A 16955-nucleotide genomic window follows, 5' to 3' on the forward strand; every position below is an offset into this window, starting at 1 on the left:
GTTTATTTGACTTTATTCAAGGTCAAATTACTTTACCCACTAGTGGATAAAATGCGTTTTTACCCGCTGGTATTAAAGGACAAAACACGTGTTTCCGAGCTAGTGAGGGGAAAAAATATTTCTATTCTATTCTATTCTATATGTATATTGATCATATCGAAAAAACGTACATAACCTTTCTTGTAGGATATTTTATGTAGATATTTTCTGTTAAACATATATATTTTTTGCTGTGGGCCACCGTTTACGAGTTATTTACGAAAAACTAAAAAAATTACTTTCAAGATCGAATGGTAGGGTACGGAACCCACCTCATGTCATGGCATTATTTTTCCATGGCTATTTAGACCCTCATCTTTTACTGGTAAAAATGACAGATTGCCTCTAGAACCATTTTTGGTTCTTTTTTTACCACTTTGCACTGTTCTGGCACGGTGAAGGACCCGGCCAAATGATCTGGCATAAATACCATGCGACTTCTAGTCATACGTTATGAAAAAAAAGCTGCACTTTTGGATGGAAGCAAGCCGCTTTGCATGGTGATAGTAGACATCATAGTAAACGATTTTTTCCGAGGATATTGAAATTTCATCCCTTAGGAAGCCGAGCGTAGCGAGGTGTTTTATGAAAATTAAAAAAATTCTATCTTTTTATTGTGTAGTCCGATTTTGACAAAACGTATCTCAAATGAAAGGTATTAATTTGTGTAATTAAAAAAAATACAAAGAAAAAATTTTTGAAAGAAAAGTAAGAAAAAAATTAAAAAAAAAGTAAATTTACGTCTCGCACTGAATAACTTCAAAGAATGACAGACAAAATGTACAATGTCGATATGCGAGTTTTTTTAAATCAAAGACAGATAAATTTGTAGTTGAAAACTGAAGACCACATTGAAATCGGAGTAGCATTTTTTAAGATACAAGTTGCCAAAGTTGGGAAAGATCGCTTTATATGGCCACTTTGAAATTCCTATGCCAGAAAGTCAGAAATAATATGTTTTTCTGACACAGAAAAATACATAGTAACAGTACACATCAAAATAGAATTAAAAATTCCAAGGATATTATAATTTCATCCCTTAGAACGACGAGCGCAGCGAGGTCGAAAAAAATCTCTTTTTTTTACGTCGTCCGATTTTGACAAAACATGTTTCATTTGAAAGGTATTGCTTTATGTAACTTAAAAAAAAATATTGAAAAAAATTGGGAAAAAAATGAAATGAAATTTTTATATCCTTGTAAAAAAATGTTTATAATGATGTCTATTACCTATGCACACTTTTAACTGTAAGAAAAATATAATGTTTCTGACTTTCTGGCTAAGGAATTTATAAGCGACCATATAAACAAACTAAGCCAACTTTGACAACTTGCATCTTAAAAACTACTGATTCGATTTCGATTCGGTTTTTAGTTTATAATCATGCATTTATTTGTCTTTAATTTAAAAAAATCATATATCGAAATTATACACCGTGTCTACCGTTTTTTGCGGTTATTCAGTGTGATACGAAAATTAAGGTTTTTTTTTTTAAATCTTACATTTTTTTTTCCAATTTTTTTCAATATTTTTTTTAAGTTACATAAAGCAATACCTTTCAAATGAAACATGTTTTGTCAAAATCGGACGACGTACAAAAAAATTAGATTTTTTTTTCGGTTTTCGTAACCGACCTCGCTACGCTCGTCGTTCTAAGGGATGAAATTATAATATCCTCGGAATTTTTAATTTTATTTTGATGTGTACTGTTACTATGTATTTTTCTGTGTCAGAAAAACATATTATTTCTGACTTTCTGGCAAAGGAATTTCAAAGTGGCCATATAAAACGATCTTTCCCAACTTTGGCAACTTGTATCATAAAAAATGCTAATCTGATTTCGATGCGGTCTTCAGTTTTCAACTAAAAATTTATCCATCTTCGATTAGAAAAAACTCGTATATCGACATTGTACATTTTGTCTGTCATTCTTTGAAGTTATTCAGTGCGAGACGTAAATTTACTGTTTTTATTTTTTCTTACTTTTCTTTCAATTTTTTTTTCTTGTATTTTTTTTAAATTACACAAATCAATACCTTTCATTTGAGATACGTTTTGTCAAAATCGGACGATACAATAAAAAGATAGAATTTTTTTCATTTTCATAAAACACCTCGCTACGCTCGGCTTCCTAAGGGATGAAATTTCGATATCCTCGGAAAAAATCGTTTACTATGATGTCTACTATCACCATGCAAAGCGGCTTGCTTCCTTCCAAAAGTGCAGCTTTTGGCCAAAAATTCTCCATAACAAGTATGACTATTCTGAGGAACTCTAATTTCACTTTTTAATAATTCCTGGTTGCCTCAAACACCTTTTTTGGGCCTCAAAAAATTAAATCTTTAAAAATTTATAGCTCGATAAAGCCAGACTTGCAGACCTGATGTTCTGAGCACCTTTCCAGGTTGCCTCAAGGACCTACTCCAAAACTCTGCCAGCTCTCCGTCTATTATGACCATATAAGCAGCGACTCAGCGAGTGTCCTTCGAAGACCTGGCAAGCAATTATGGTCGCTCGATAAGTGATAAAATAGCAGGCCGTCCCAATCGCACTATATGTAAGTGCGATAGGGACGGCCTGATATTTTATCGTCTATCGCGCGACCATGCTGGTTGCGCAGATCCGTCGGTAAAGCAGTGTTGCACCTATGGCTCGGGAGAAAAGGCGAATTAGCAAGCGGCTCCATCGGTAAAGCAGTCCGCGGCGACAGATATTCGTCGACAAGCGGTCATGATTGGAATATTGGCCAATGACGAGACAGCTGTCAACATGGCGGAAACAGTTGTCGGCACGATGTAAACATTGCAACAAAATACTTAATACGATAATGTAGATGATATGAAGACGAAAACTACTAAAAAAACCTTTAAAGTTTATGTGACGTAGAAACGCAGGCGTTAATAGACTCTGGCAGTGGATATAACCTAATCAACAAAAACTCTTTCGACGAATTTAAAGTGGATTGCGTGAGTGAGAACTTCACTGTTTCTGATCGCGATGGTACTGTTAGGAAAACGTCGAGCATTTGGTTGTCGAGTATGCAGACTAAGGAAGCGCCGATCGAGCTCAAGATCACTCTGAAAGATGATAATTATCCCTGTGGCGAAATGAAGAGCTCAATGCGACTAAACAGCTGATTTTATAGCCAATAGTCAATCGTTTATTGCAAGAACATAGTGAGATTACATAAGATGATAACATTGAAAAGCAGTTCTTATGTTCTACCAAGCAAGGCATGCAATATTTAACAATTATTTAAAGTATGTACAATAAAATGTCAATATAATTTGTTACACAATAATTCATTACAAATATACACAAGGATTGAGTCAATTTATTACATTTTATAAATTACACAGCTAAGATGTCAAATATAGGCATAGATAAATTACTTAATTAATAATTAAGTTTTGAAAGATGGTGACTATAATGACTTGTGTTTGGAAAATGGCATGCCAAACAAAGGAGACCAACAGCAAACGGTGGTGCCTAAGGTAATGGGGAAGGAAGTTGCATATAAGGTGCATAGTAATGGTCATTTTGCTATGAGAATGAGGAAAAGGGCATTCACTGAGACGAAGAAGCCCTACGATCACACAATTACAGTTGTTGATGCGTTCACCAAGTGTGTGTGGCCCTACCCGATGAAGTCGACATCTAGAGCAGAGGTGATTAGCAAGTGGCAGTTGCAGCGGCAGACGTTTGGTGACCCTATACATATTACCTTTGCCCGAGGTAAAGCATTAAAGAAAAGAGCTTTCAGAAGTACTGTGAAGATGAAACTTTATCTCGTGTAAGAAATTCTTGGTGCCTAAAAGTTAACTTGATTTGTTACTTTATTAAGTTTAGTAAGTTTGGTGAATATTTAAAATGTTGTTGTGTTGTAAAATGCTAAAAGTTGTTTTTATATCTAATGCTTATATTGTCGGATGTTTTTCAATTTATGTTGAAATGTAATGTTGAATGAATGAGATGTAGTTAGATGAATGAACGTTGAAGTATATCTGGGCATTTCTCAGAGTGTTTCAACTTTTTTGATTTCGGTGGCAGCATTAGTACCCGAACCATGAGTTTTAGGCTTGTGCAGTTTCGTTCGTTGATCGGAGCGCTCCGATCTCGTTCAATCGCTCCCACGAACTAGTTCGCTCTTTTAGGTCTTTTGCTCATTTAGTTCAGCCAGACCAGCGACCACTGCGGTCGGAAAGATCAGAACGAATGGGACCGAATAGTGTCAAAATGATACGAATAGTCCACAGATAGTAACATTCCGGGCCGAAAGGTTGTAAGTAACCGAAGTTTAATATGAAAACTTGACTTTTTTTGTTGCTCTGCTAAGTAGCTCTCGCTCTCGGTCGGCGCAGTCACACATTCGTTCTCGATCCAAACCGCTCGCGCTCGCCGATCCTATACTGAACTAAATGAGCAAAGACCGATTCTCAGACCACGGAAAGATTCAGTTCATTTCAGTCATTGATGGGATTTTATTCCTAACAGTTCATAGTTCGTGAACGACACAAGCCTAATGAGTTTTCTTTGTTTCTGGTACAAATCCGCGACTTCTATTTAAATTGACAGGATTTCATGTGACTCTTACAGGATTCATGTAAAACTGTTGCCATCGAAAACAAAAAAATTTAAACACTGAGAAATGCCCATCTGAGGGCAGATATGAGAGCAGGACAGCCGAGAATGTGGGATCGGAACGTAAGGTGATGGCGTGAAACAGAACGTTGTATTATAGTAGAATGACAGTAGGTGTGAAAGGCGATGGGAGAATAGTTTTGAACGATGAGCGTTCGAACGTGAAAGAATTTAGTAAAATCTGTTAATTTCTTATTTGCTGCTTAATTAAAAGTTACTCATTGTTTATTGCTGGGTTTTCATTCGAGGCATAACAATATCCCACAAATATATTGTTTTATTCCCCATTAATATTCGATATGTAAAAAATACCCCAAATAAATAATAGCACTAGACCCTACTCATAGTGTTGTGTTCCTGCCGGTGAGTAAGGGTGCCAGAGCTCAACGAGGGTGCGGTGTGTTGATGACGGGAGCACTTACGGAACTAACTTGTTCCGTCTATTGTCCTTTGAGTCGTCGGCTACCCGAACCCTCCTTAGAACTTGTACATTCCTTTTTGCTGTGTACTTAACACAGCAAAAGGGAGTGTACATGTTTCTAATAGGGTGGCAACGCGCTTTTGACACTGTTTGAGTTGCAGGCGTCCATAGGTTACGGTGACCGCTTTACATCAGGCGGGCCGTATGCTTGTTTGTAATGTAATGCAATAAAAATTAAATAATCAGAAAATAATACTTCCGTCTTAGTGCGTTTTCACATTATCCGATCCGATATCAGATGTAGGACCGATATCCCATATATTTAAGCCGCCTTTTTTCGATTTTCGCCTTTGAAATCCTTCCTACATCCGATATCTGATCGAATAATGTGAAAACGCACTTAGTGTTGTAATATTTTACGTAGCATATTTTGCCTATTCTGGAATGTACGTCCAAGGTAATTTAGAATAATCAAGGTATCTTGGAATAATATATTACTAAAAACTCAAAACAAATACTAAAACTGTTATCTTCAATATGGCAATTTTGGTTAGCATGCAGTTTTGTGCATCTTGCATACGCGCCATCTACCGGATTATAATGTTTGCTATTAGTCATCAAACGTACAAAACACTTCCCATGAATTGAATCTGATTCAAGTACCCGATTGGTAAAAAATGACTTAATTGTTTTTGTTAATTTCGGTGTTATATAGTGATAATGTTGTACGATCATGTTCCAAATTTTGAAATAATACGACTTAGGTCATTTAAATGAAATTATTTCGTGAATTGAACAATACCATTTGTCGCGAGAGTATAGTAATGCCATCTATTGTTTTACGAGTCAAACATATAAAACGATGTACTGAGTTACACGTCTTCCTTTATTTAGTTTAGTCTATGATTGTACCTACCGCTAAATTAAAAGTGTGGGATGGCTCTTATTAGCAATAGATAAAAGTTAGTGTTTGCTTAAAAATTCAATAATAGCATATCAAAAATATATACAGAGGTTTAAAAAAAACTGCAAACTTTAAAAAAGTCAAATCATAAAACACTATTCTCACCAATGTCGATATACCTACCTACTAAAACATTACTGAACTATAACTAAGATCTAATAAATAAGTAGTCTATGATCAAATCTAGTATCTGAAAAGAAAAAAATAATATCATAAACTTACGTAGATATGAAAGTGAACTAAATACATGATTATTTTGTATTATCTGTTTACATAAATATTATAGAAGCCCTGAATCTTACAGATCTTAGTGTGTTTGAGTTCTTTAAATTCAGAATTTAGCCTATTCAATCCTGAAAAAAAAATTGCAGGAAATTTGTAGTTTCCACAACGCCACCCGTTACACCCATGAAAAACATACAACGTACTGCAACCGACATTCTGGAAGTATTTTAAAATGGTAGAATGGAAAACTTTATCGATTTGTGAGAAAAATGAACCTGAATTGCAATCGTATGCGAGATGACGTAAGAGCGAGTGAGCTTTTTGACTTTTGTATTCATGTTTTGACATGAGGGTCTTAGATATCATGGCTTCGGCTAACTCTCCTTTACTCATAAACGTTTACTAAAGTTGACAATCATAGTTTGTCCCTTTCCATCATACAAATACTTCGGAAAGGGACAAACGATTATTAGCGGATTATTAAGTTATAGTAAAGGTTTATGAATAAGGGAGTAATTTATAATTTAAACGACACTTACCTTCTAAAGTTATCCCAATAGTTGTTGGCGCGGTTGCCCGGAGCCACCTGGTTGTTCAGCGTGTGTGAAGCAGTCTCGACGCGCCAACGTTCCTCAAGCTGCGTAATAAATATTTATAGATTATTCAAGATAAGGTAAATAGATCAATTTTGTAACATTTCGGAAACGTTCGACTTACGATACTTCAAGTTTTTTGATACTAACTCAAAGATTTTTATTTTCAATTTTATTTTTGGCAAAACCTGCTTTTGATGCGAGAATGCTGTTTTTACTTTCAACAGTCATCTACTGTTCTCCGAGACGTTTCAAAAAGACACCCTTTTGACGTCACATGATGGGTTCTCGAAATGGCGTTTCGATTTAAGACATTGAGGTCCTTGAAACGTTGTACCTTTCTGCTCCATCAAGCGGAAACGTCCGCTTGTAATACTTCAAGTTTTGCATTGTCACGTGATTTAAAGCATGAGTCCAAATAGGTATCTCATAGGTAATCGTGAAACCGTAGACCGCATCAAACTTAACTTCACGTGTTGACGTCACTAACGTACTGCCAATTCATACTAAATAAAAGCTTGTAAAAATGGGGTGTTTCTGTAGCTTAATTGGTTAAGAGCGGCCGCTTAGACTGCGGCTGATGCGGGTTTAAGTCCCGCCGGAAGCGTACATTTTTCAATTTTTTCCTTTTATATAAAAAGGTTCGCAAATAGGTTCAACAGCCCTCAGATTTTTTTGTGAGGCTGTAGGCGAGTATACTCACGAGAGAGAGGTGGTCCCTGAGCGCGTGCAGCTCGCGCTGCTGGAGCAGCAGCTGTTGCCAGCACCACGCGCCCCACACGCCGCAGCCGCACCCGCACCCAGCCACCATGCCACCTGCCGTATACACATAAGCTTTAACCCTTAAATGAATGGTGATGTATATATGCATCATATATTTGATGGCCCGTGGCTCGATATGTAGCTATCCAAAATCACATTTATTGCTTAATTATTATTCATTATTTCTTCCCGTGGGTGTCGTAGAAGGCGACTATGGGATATGGGTTAAATTGTGGCGTAGGCGAGAGGCTGGCAACCTGTCACTGCAATGTCACAGTTTCTTTCAACCCCTTATTTGCCAAGAGTGGCACTGAAGCTTTAGTAGTTTCATGTGTTCTGCCTACCCCTTTATGGGATACAGGCGTGATTGTATGTATGTATGTATTCATTATTTATTATTATTTAATATACAATTAAATAAATTAAATAATATAATGATTTATTATTTAAGGATTACGATGAAATGTCGGAAAAGTGTGAAAAAACAGGACAATGGCAATTTTTAGTATGTGATTTAGGCTGGTTTTTTCGGAGTTAGTAATTAGTTTATGTTTAAACATTTTATCACAAAGGTTTCACAAATAGTGTACCTTTTTAATAGTAGTAATTTTTTTTAATAAAACTTACCAATTACGATATATTTATATAAATATGATTTGGCCTATTTAACTTTTAGTATAAAAATCGGTCTTAAATATTTTTTTATTATTTTTCCCAGAGTCAGAAAACCATTGTCTATCACATATGTTAATATCTCGTTAAAAGAAAAATTCATGTATTTAAGGGTTAAGGCTCAATTACACTGCCACATACACACGCTCAGTTGCAGTATGTAGGAGTTGAGCTCACGTGACCAAAAGGAACTGGAATGAGATAAACCTACCTTAGGTGACACGCGTGGGTACTCGAAAGCCACACCGAAGAGTGATCTTGCATGACAAAAATGCCTACTCCAGAGCACACAGTCGCTGTGGCCGAAATAGTATATGTATTATATTCGCTAAGTCCACGACTGATGCTGCAATCGTTTTGTGGGGTTTTCTATGTTACATCATTGACATATCGTATATGAAATCAAATTATTAATAATATTTTTCGATTGACCCTCATTAGCTATCTATGTTGAAGTTTAATTAGGTTAAGCCCAGAATGCAATGGCTTTGCGGAGAGATACAATCGTTCTTTACTAGAGAAAGCATGCTGTCTTATATTTATTCTGTTATGAAAAAAAAAAAAAACAATGATTATGAGCTCACCATAAGGCATCATCATATTGTAAGGCATGGAGGGCGGGAAAGACATATGTGGTGTGCCCATCAACCGCTCCATAGTCTGGGAGTGGCTGTTCTGTGTGAACTGGTTCGTGCGCATATCCTGTCCAACAAAACGTTTTTTGACAAATTCATTCGCTGAATGTATTTTTCATTCATCAGGCAAATAATATTAGAAACCGTTATTTATCACATAGCCACTAGTTTCCGTCGACAGATCAGCTCCATATCATCATAATTTTGCACTGTCATACTTAAATGCATTAATTGCAGGTTAAAAAAAGTTTTTCTAATAGGTTTGTTTACCTGATTAGTTTTATTCGTGTTATTCCAATATGGCGGTGGCATGTGCGGGTACGGCATGTTGATAGGGTTGTCAACTGAAAGCAAACAGAAAAGCGAAATGAAAAAACCTCTTGTGATGATATATACGCAGATAAATAGTTTTGCACATTTTTTAGCATCGGATCGGACACCAGCAAAATAGGCTCTCAAAAATCTCTTGTAAGATCTAAAATTATGAACGCTATTCATTTCATACAAAATAATATACACACCATTTTGAGCAATAGGCGGGACCATGTTGATGTTTGACGGCTCCGGCCTCGGCTCGTGCCGCATCGAATGGCTCGAGGTGTTGGACTGTGGTACCTGGACACAAATTAATGTCGATTAGCCAAGGCCACACAGAGCGAGGCCAACGTTCAGTGTAGAGGTGCCTCGGCTGAGGCAGCACACACGGTTTGTCTCGGCCGAGGCACGTCTGTCATTGTAGATTTACCGCGCGATTACACTACCTCGGGAAGTGCCTGGGCATTTTCGCGAGAACAATCACCAATTTTTTTTTTCTAAGGTAGGTAAATTTACGTTTTTCCTACTCAGAATCACGAGCTCTTCGATCTAGAGCGAAAAACAAGAGACAAAAAAATGGTCCCAAAATTGTCTATTATTTTGCATACTTTCCACTTTCTAACCGTTGTACAAAGTGTTTGAAAAATGGTAACGAAGTGGAAAAATTAAATTTGGGACGCTTTTTTTACCTTGTAGGATCGAAAAATTCTGAGTAGGAAAAACATTAAATTTACCTATTTTAGAAAAAAGTTTTTGAATCTTTTTTCGCGAAAATGCCCGCCTCGCCCTATGTGGACCAGCTATAGTAGAAGCAAAGAGGATAGAATATTAAAGAGAGTTACTATCAAAGTAAAATGTGTAATCACAGTGTATAGACTGCCATCTCTCGACACAGGCTTAAAACTTTTGAACCTCAGTTTTGACAATTTGGCTCATATTCTTAGCTTGATATGTTTTAAAATGTTAAATATTAATATTAGCGCCACCTAGCCGAGCGTACCCCAAAGGTGTATCGCCATCTAGCTCACCGTACCTTTTTCTGTATGGTTTTGGGGTACGTTTTTTTCTTAGACTTTATCTGTCTATACGAAGTTATATAGGTCTTTGGTAGAAGTTAGAAAATTAAAAGTAACTTACATTGTTATCTTCGGACAATCGATCTTGTGTTTGCCTTCGACGAGCTCGACTCCTCTGGTTAGATTTGGTCCGCGATGCGCTGTTAGGAAGTAATAATATTAGTATTAGAAGAATTCGCCGCCGCCGCCGGCAAGAAATTCCACTCCATCAAATGAATGAATTCAAATGAAATTAAAGAGTAAGGACCGCATGTGCTTGGCATTTGATATATTTCAATCTAGAGAATTGTGTTGAATAAAAAAAAAAAATCGAGCTATGAAGACGCCATCTATGTCAAATGTACAGTTGCCAATCGAACAATCGTGTGTGTGTGTGTGTGTGTTACCTGTCGCTGTCGCTGCAGCAGGCGCTGGCGCGGCGCGACGGCAGCGTGGTGGAGCTCAGCCCGCCCTGCGGAAAAATCTACAACATATATATAAATTTCTATTATTTACAGTATGGGATTCTTCAAAAAAAGAATGTACAAGTTTCTAATGGGTCGGCAACGCGCATGTGCAGGCATCCGTAGGTTACGGTGACCGCTTTCCATCAAACGGACTGTATGCCCGTTTGCCACCGACGTGGTATAAAAAAGCATTTTTTCTACTCCCGTAGTATTCGTGAGTTACAAGGTCGTGCATAGAACTTTAAAACCCTAGATAAAAGATGTCAGGACAAGTCTATCTAGTCTATACCCTGAAAACATTTTGTAGCAGTAGCACGATATCGCTGTTAAAGTTCTGTAACACATTGCTACCAACTTAACAAACCAATCACTTCATCGTAGAAAATTAAAATATTGTATGAAATACATTGTTGCCAACCTTAGAATGTCAGATAAAGCCTGGCATTCGCAGAGTCGAGACTCCTTCGTTTTCTGCTGCGTTCATTAGCGACGCGTCGAATCGCATTCAAATGTATGAGAACTCGATTCAACTCGGCTCGATTCGTCTTAGTGGCCAGGCTTCAAAGAACCATATCATAGACAGTTTTATTTTCATGTTTGCACTCAAACTGTATATTCAAAATGGTAGGCGGTCCACTAGATAACTAAGATGACTGAAAGTGGGTATTTGTTGAATTTATAATTTTCTTTCAAAGTAAGTGCTTGGTCGTAGAAAAAGTATTGTATGCAACGGTGTTTAACTGAGTCAAAAGATGCTCGTGGCGTCTTTATTAACAATTTTCGGCTTCGCCTCAAATTGTTACCCACGGCACTCACCTTTTTTGACCTCTTTTAACTACCAGTTGCATAAAATACTATTATACATCTTCCAGGTTAAAGTAACATCTATCCACAAAAAAAACATGTTGACCGAAGTAGGCTCTGTTAAAAGCAGACCGTTGGGCCCTTTTTGGCATTTAGAACTTAGACCCAAAAAATCCAAAGAGCGTAGCCGTGTTTGCATAGAAAATCGGCCCTTTCGCCAAATGTTCACTGTAATTTTTTTTTAAATAGCTCTCATGACAAGTATTATTTACTGTAAGTTTGAGGTTTCTATCTTTTTTATTTTCTGAGATATGATTTTTTTATTAATTTACATAATATCCATTTTTTTCAACATTGGCTAATGCGATTCACTTGAACTTTTGGGACAATAATATACATGTAATGACTCACATGTTCTAGCAATAATATTTAATAGTGCCGAAAAAAATCTTGGCTTAAAGTAGGAAACAAAACTTCAGTATTTTTTTCTCGCTTTTTAGAAAAGCGACACCTACAGTTCTTTGTCAAGTAATTGCTTATATAAAGGCCTGCAACATATATTTTTTTCAAAATAATCCAGTAGGTACTTCATACTAGAAAATGGAATAATAAAGGATACTACCCATACCGCAAACGAGCTACACAGTAAATAGGTGAATTTTAGTCGTAATACCCTTATGAATGCAATCTTCCAGTACCAATATTGTTAATAATAAAGAGGTTTGCGACTAAAATTCACCTATTTACTGTGTAGCTCGTTTGCGGTATGGGTAGTATCCTTTATTATTCCATTTTCTAGTATGAAGTACCTACTGGATTATTTTGAAAAAAATATATGTTGCAGGCCTTTATATAAGCAATTACTTGACAAAGAACTGTAGGTGTCGCTTTTCTAAAAAGCGAGAAAAAAAATACTGAAGTTTTGTTTCCTACTTTAAGCCAAGATTTTTTTCGGCACTATTAAATATTATTGCTAGAACATGTGAGTCATTACATGTATATTATTGTCCCAAAAGTTCAAGTGAATCGCATTAGCCAATGTTGAAAAAAATGGATATTATGTAAATTAATAAAAAAATCATATCTCAGAAAATAAAAAAGATAGAAACCTCAAACTTACAGTAAATAATATTTGTCATGAGAGCTCTTTAAAAAAAAATTACAGTGAACATTTGGCGAAAGGGCCAATTTTCTATGCAAACACGGCTACGCTCTTTAAGGATATGGTATCCTTACTAACATTATAAATGGGAAAGTGTGTGTGTCTGTTTGTTTGTCCGTCTTTGGAAAACGGAGCGACGAATTGTCGTGTTTTTTTTAAGACGAGATAGTTGCAAGGGATGGAGAGTGACATAGGCTAGTTTTTGTCTCTTTCTAACACGAGCAAAGCCGCGGGCATGAGCTAGTTCATAAATAGTTTTGACGTTTCACGCCTTGTTATACAGTATGTAAACTAACGAAAACCATTTACTGTAACCCGTAAATGTCCAGGTGATACTGAGAAACTTTTACTATGGGATCAACCCCGAAATCACGAAAATATCTTCTGACAGTTTCATAGGTAGTTTTATTTTATAGTAAGTATTTCCTATGGGAGAGTAAATTTTTATTTCGCGTTTTGGGTGTTGGTCCCATAGTAAAAGTTTCTCAGTATCACCTGGACATTTACGGGTTACAGTAAATGGTTTTCGTTAGTTTACATACTGTATAATGCTACAACGCCATTGGATGATAAAGACCAATACATAAATAATTCAACGAAAATTCTATCTATGTCACATACCCTAAAGTTGTCGGTATCTCTGGAGTTTTGAGAGTCCAATAGTATCTGCTCCGACCGCGAATCAGGCTCTTCTTGTTCACTGAAATAGTATAATTATTTATAATACTTGTTTAAAATTACTAAATTAAAGGATTAATCAAACTAGCTTTCGTGTAAAAAAGTCAGATGAGAGCTACGGTGTGAAAAACATACAGATATTTACGTCAAACTTAGGACTACCCTCTTTTGACGTCGAAGATAAAAAAAACGGAAATATTGACTTCGATATGTTCCGTACTCTTACAATGTTCATGGATGGCTCAGTGGATAAGAGGTCACACAGGTCCACACAAACCGCACGCCTTTGTATAAGGATTAGAAAGAAAAGTAAATTATTCACGATTCACAGCAATAGATATGTGCTTTCGCGCAGAACTACTTTGAACAGCTAACCGAGGACCGCCATCTTGCCAGCTAATTTGCTCGGGCGAGGCAAACGCGTCGCGAGGCGTGCGGCCAGTGTGAACCCCGCTAATCGTGAATGTTTGGGCTTTTGTCTATGTGCCCTAATCTAGACAATCAAATCTTACCTATTGTAGGACTGGTTGATACCGGTAATGATGGAGCCGGTACACGAGTCAGCCTTCATTTTTTGAGCTTCTGCATTTCCACATAGGACTTTCTGCAAAACAAGGTAAGAATGATTTACAAAGTTGAATAATTTCACGTGGTAAATGCCCAGGCCCCAGAGGGGTGGGGTGGGGGCCCCAGAGGGTTCGAGCTCCCAAGCGCTGCTTGTCCAGCTCTCGCTGTACAGCCTACCTCCTTGTTGAGCAGCTTGTCCAGCTCGCGTTGTTTGTCGGCCAGCAGCGCTCGCAGCTGCACCTGGCGCCGCTCGGCGGGCCCGGCCAGCTCCCAAGCGCTGCTTGTCTGTGTTTAGGGAATGCTCCCGGGAATTCCCGGTACCAAAAGTACCGGGAAATCCCGGGATTTTTGAACTCTTTGGGTACCGGGACTGATGTTATAAAATCCCGGTTCTTCGGTACTTTTCGGTACTGAAAAATGGACAAAGATTACAAACTATTTACAAAATAAAACGCATTTAATCACTTCAAAAATTTGAACGTAAACGACGGAATATCCATTTAATGCTGTACAAATGTAATATAAATATGTAATTTCAAACGCGTTAGACTCGTCCCGCTCGGTATTCATCGGCTATGATCGGCACCTCGGCGTCTTAGAGGGTAAACCAAACTAACTTTGCTAATGTAAGAATTAGTTGAGGTCTGTAATGATTTCTTGCACATGTCGTCCAGGTTTTTGAAAGTATGCTTAGAACGCAGTCTGGTATACTATAATTTTGGTCCTAATAGGCGACCGGAATAAAATTCTAACAATAGTCACCAAATTCTACAAAACCCTTTACTCCGAATCTCCCACACACCCACAGCCTGTGCCTGATTTAGAAGAAAGCTTCTAAGCTATCCCGCCAGTTACGGAACACAAAGTACATATGGCTCTTCAAAAAATGAAGTACGGGAAAAGCCCTGGCGAGGATGGAATCACCACCGAAGCACTGAAAGTAGGAGAACATACTTTGATCCCGTATATCACAAAACTGTTTAATACTATAATAACCACTCAAACTTTTCCACAAAAAATGTGCAACTATAACATCATTCTGCTTCATAAGAAGGGAGACAAGTCTGATATAGGAAACTACCGTCCTATCGGTCTTGTCTCCCATCTGTACAAGATATTTCTTAGCAAGCCCTTAATCAAATTATCGAAAAATGCCAAGAATATAAAATCCCAGTTTACATCGCATTTGTCGATTACTCTAAAGCTTTCGACAGTTTTATCACAATTCCATTTTCACAGCATTACGCAATCAAGATATAGATCCCAGTTACATTCAACTCATAACCACCGTTTATCAAAATAGTACAGCCGCCATAAAACTACAGTCCTCAGGTCCTTAATTTTTTTTTAAAGGAGTCGAGCAAGGAGATCCGTTATCGCGAAAACTGTTTACCAGCACACTTTAACAAGTCTTCCAGCTTATGCCGAGTTGGGGACATCGGGGCCTTATCGTCGGGAATAGAAGGCTAATCTTCGATTTGCCGACGACATTGTTCTGTTCTCCTCAGCTGCCTCCGAACTACGATCAATGCTTCAAGACCTCAGCGATGCAAGCCTCGAGGTCGGACTTCAGATGAACATGTCGAAGACCAAGTTCATGACCAATAAGTAATAGCACCGCATGTAGGATTGAAATAAACGGAGAATCGGCTGCATATGTCCAGGCTTACATCTACTTTTGCCAACTACTTTTTTTCCAGGCGCGACAAGAGAAAGAAGTCGAAAGACGGACTGAAAACGCCTGGAGAAGCTATTGGTCCATGAAACATCTCATGAAAGGCGATTTGCCACTGTCACTTGAGCGAAAACTCATGGACATGGGACACCACGCTGCGCTCCAAAACAGAAATAATCGACGTAGTTCAGAAAGCGGGAAAGCTGAAGTGGGACTGGGCCGGCCATGTCTCTGCCGAATGCCGAACGAGCTATGGGCCAAGATTACCACAGAGTGGCAGCCCAGGTCAAAACGGGGACCCGGCAGACCACGTATGCGATGGCGGAACGAGTTAGACTCCTTTTTGAAAGAATGGCCGAGGACTGCACAAAATCGGGAGGAATGGAAAAAGCGGGGGGAGCCCCTTGCCCAGCAGTGGGACATCGCAGGCTCTTAATAATAATAAAAAATAATGAGATGTTTGTGACACCATAAAAAATAATGAGATTTTTGGCCAATACGTATCCAACAATCTCTGCATCAAGTGAAAGATTGTTGGATACGGTCGACCTAAGGTAGCAAAACTTATCGACGACTTCCATTTTATGTTTTATTCATAATTTTACAACAAATGTCCCGGTTCTGGGACTGTGTTCCTTCACCTTCACCGAAAAGTGACTGGCAAATATCAAATGACATTTCGCACAAAAAAGTTCCGAAAACCTCATTGTAACGAGCCGGGTTTCGAACCCGTGACCTCGCAACGTTAAAACTTTTGCCTAATATTAAAGAGAAAATGTACACAAATAAAAACTTACCCTTATTGGACAGCATGTCCTTGATGCGCGCTCGCTCGCCGACTATCTTCTCTGTCTCCATGCGAAGCTCTTGGGCTAACTCTTGCAGAGACGCTATATTCGACTCGTGGCCTGTAAAAATGAAAAAAATTGCATGTACTATAGAAAGTGAGGTACGTACTAATGACGAAGAATTTTAGTGTTGGAAGATATAAAAACCTAAAGCGGGTAGTTTCAAAACACGCTTTAGCCAGTTTTCTCCGAGGTTAGGGGATACAACTGTCTTAGAAACGAAACGACCGTTTTACACGACTATGTCCCGTTTTAGTAAGTAATAATGAAACTGAAGTTTTCTGATTAAGCTTGGTTAACTGCTGCCGCTGCTGTTTCCCGAAGTGCTGCTAGTTTAAGTCTATCTTAATGTAATACTTAAGCGGACCGTTCAGCGGGTTCGGGTTCATAAGTGATTAGAGAAGCGTTCTCAAAGGCCGCTACAGTCTTGCA

The 16955-nt window shown here is 37.9% G+C and overlaps 1 protein-coding gene across 1 annotated transcript in view; it reads right to left on the bottom strand.

Annotated features, from left to right (window-relative positions):
- LOC125228662 overlaps positions 1 to 16955 on the bottom strand; it is a 47113-nt gene that overhangs the window by 4650 nt on the left and 25508 nt on the right. Inside the window, 11 exon segments of the mRNA XM_048133317.1 lie at positions 6830 to 6927; positions 7587 to 7699; positions 8902 to 9019; positions 9223 to 9296; positions 9474 to 9567; positions 10405 to 10483; positions 10730 to 10806; positions 13377 to 13455; positions 13946 to 14037; positions 14178 to 14285; positions 16405 to 16583. Of these exon segments, the coding sequence (XP_047989274.1) occupies positions 6830 to 6927; positions 7587 to 7699; positions 8902 to 9019; positions 9223 to 9296; positions 9474 to 9567; positions 10405 to 10483; positions 10730 to 10806; positions 13377 to 13455; positions 13946 to 14037; positions 14178 to 14285; positions 16405 to 16583 (1111 nt within the window).

Source organism: Leguminivora glycinivorella, chromosome 8, assembly GCF_023078275.1.
Source record: "Leguminivora glycinivorella isolate SPB_JAAS2020 chromosome 8, LegGlyc_1.1, whole genome shotgun sequence".
In the NCBI taxonomy this organism is placed as follows: Eukaryota; Metazoa; Arthropoda; class Insecta; order Lepidoptera; family Tortricidae; genus Leguminivora; species Leguminivora glycinivorella.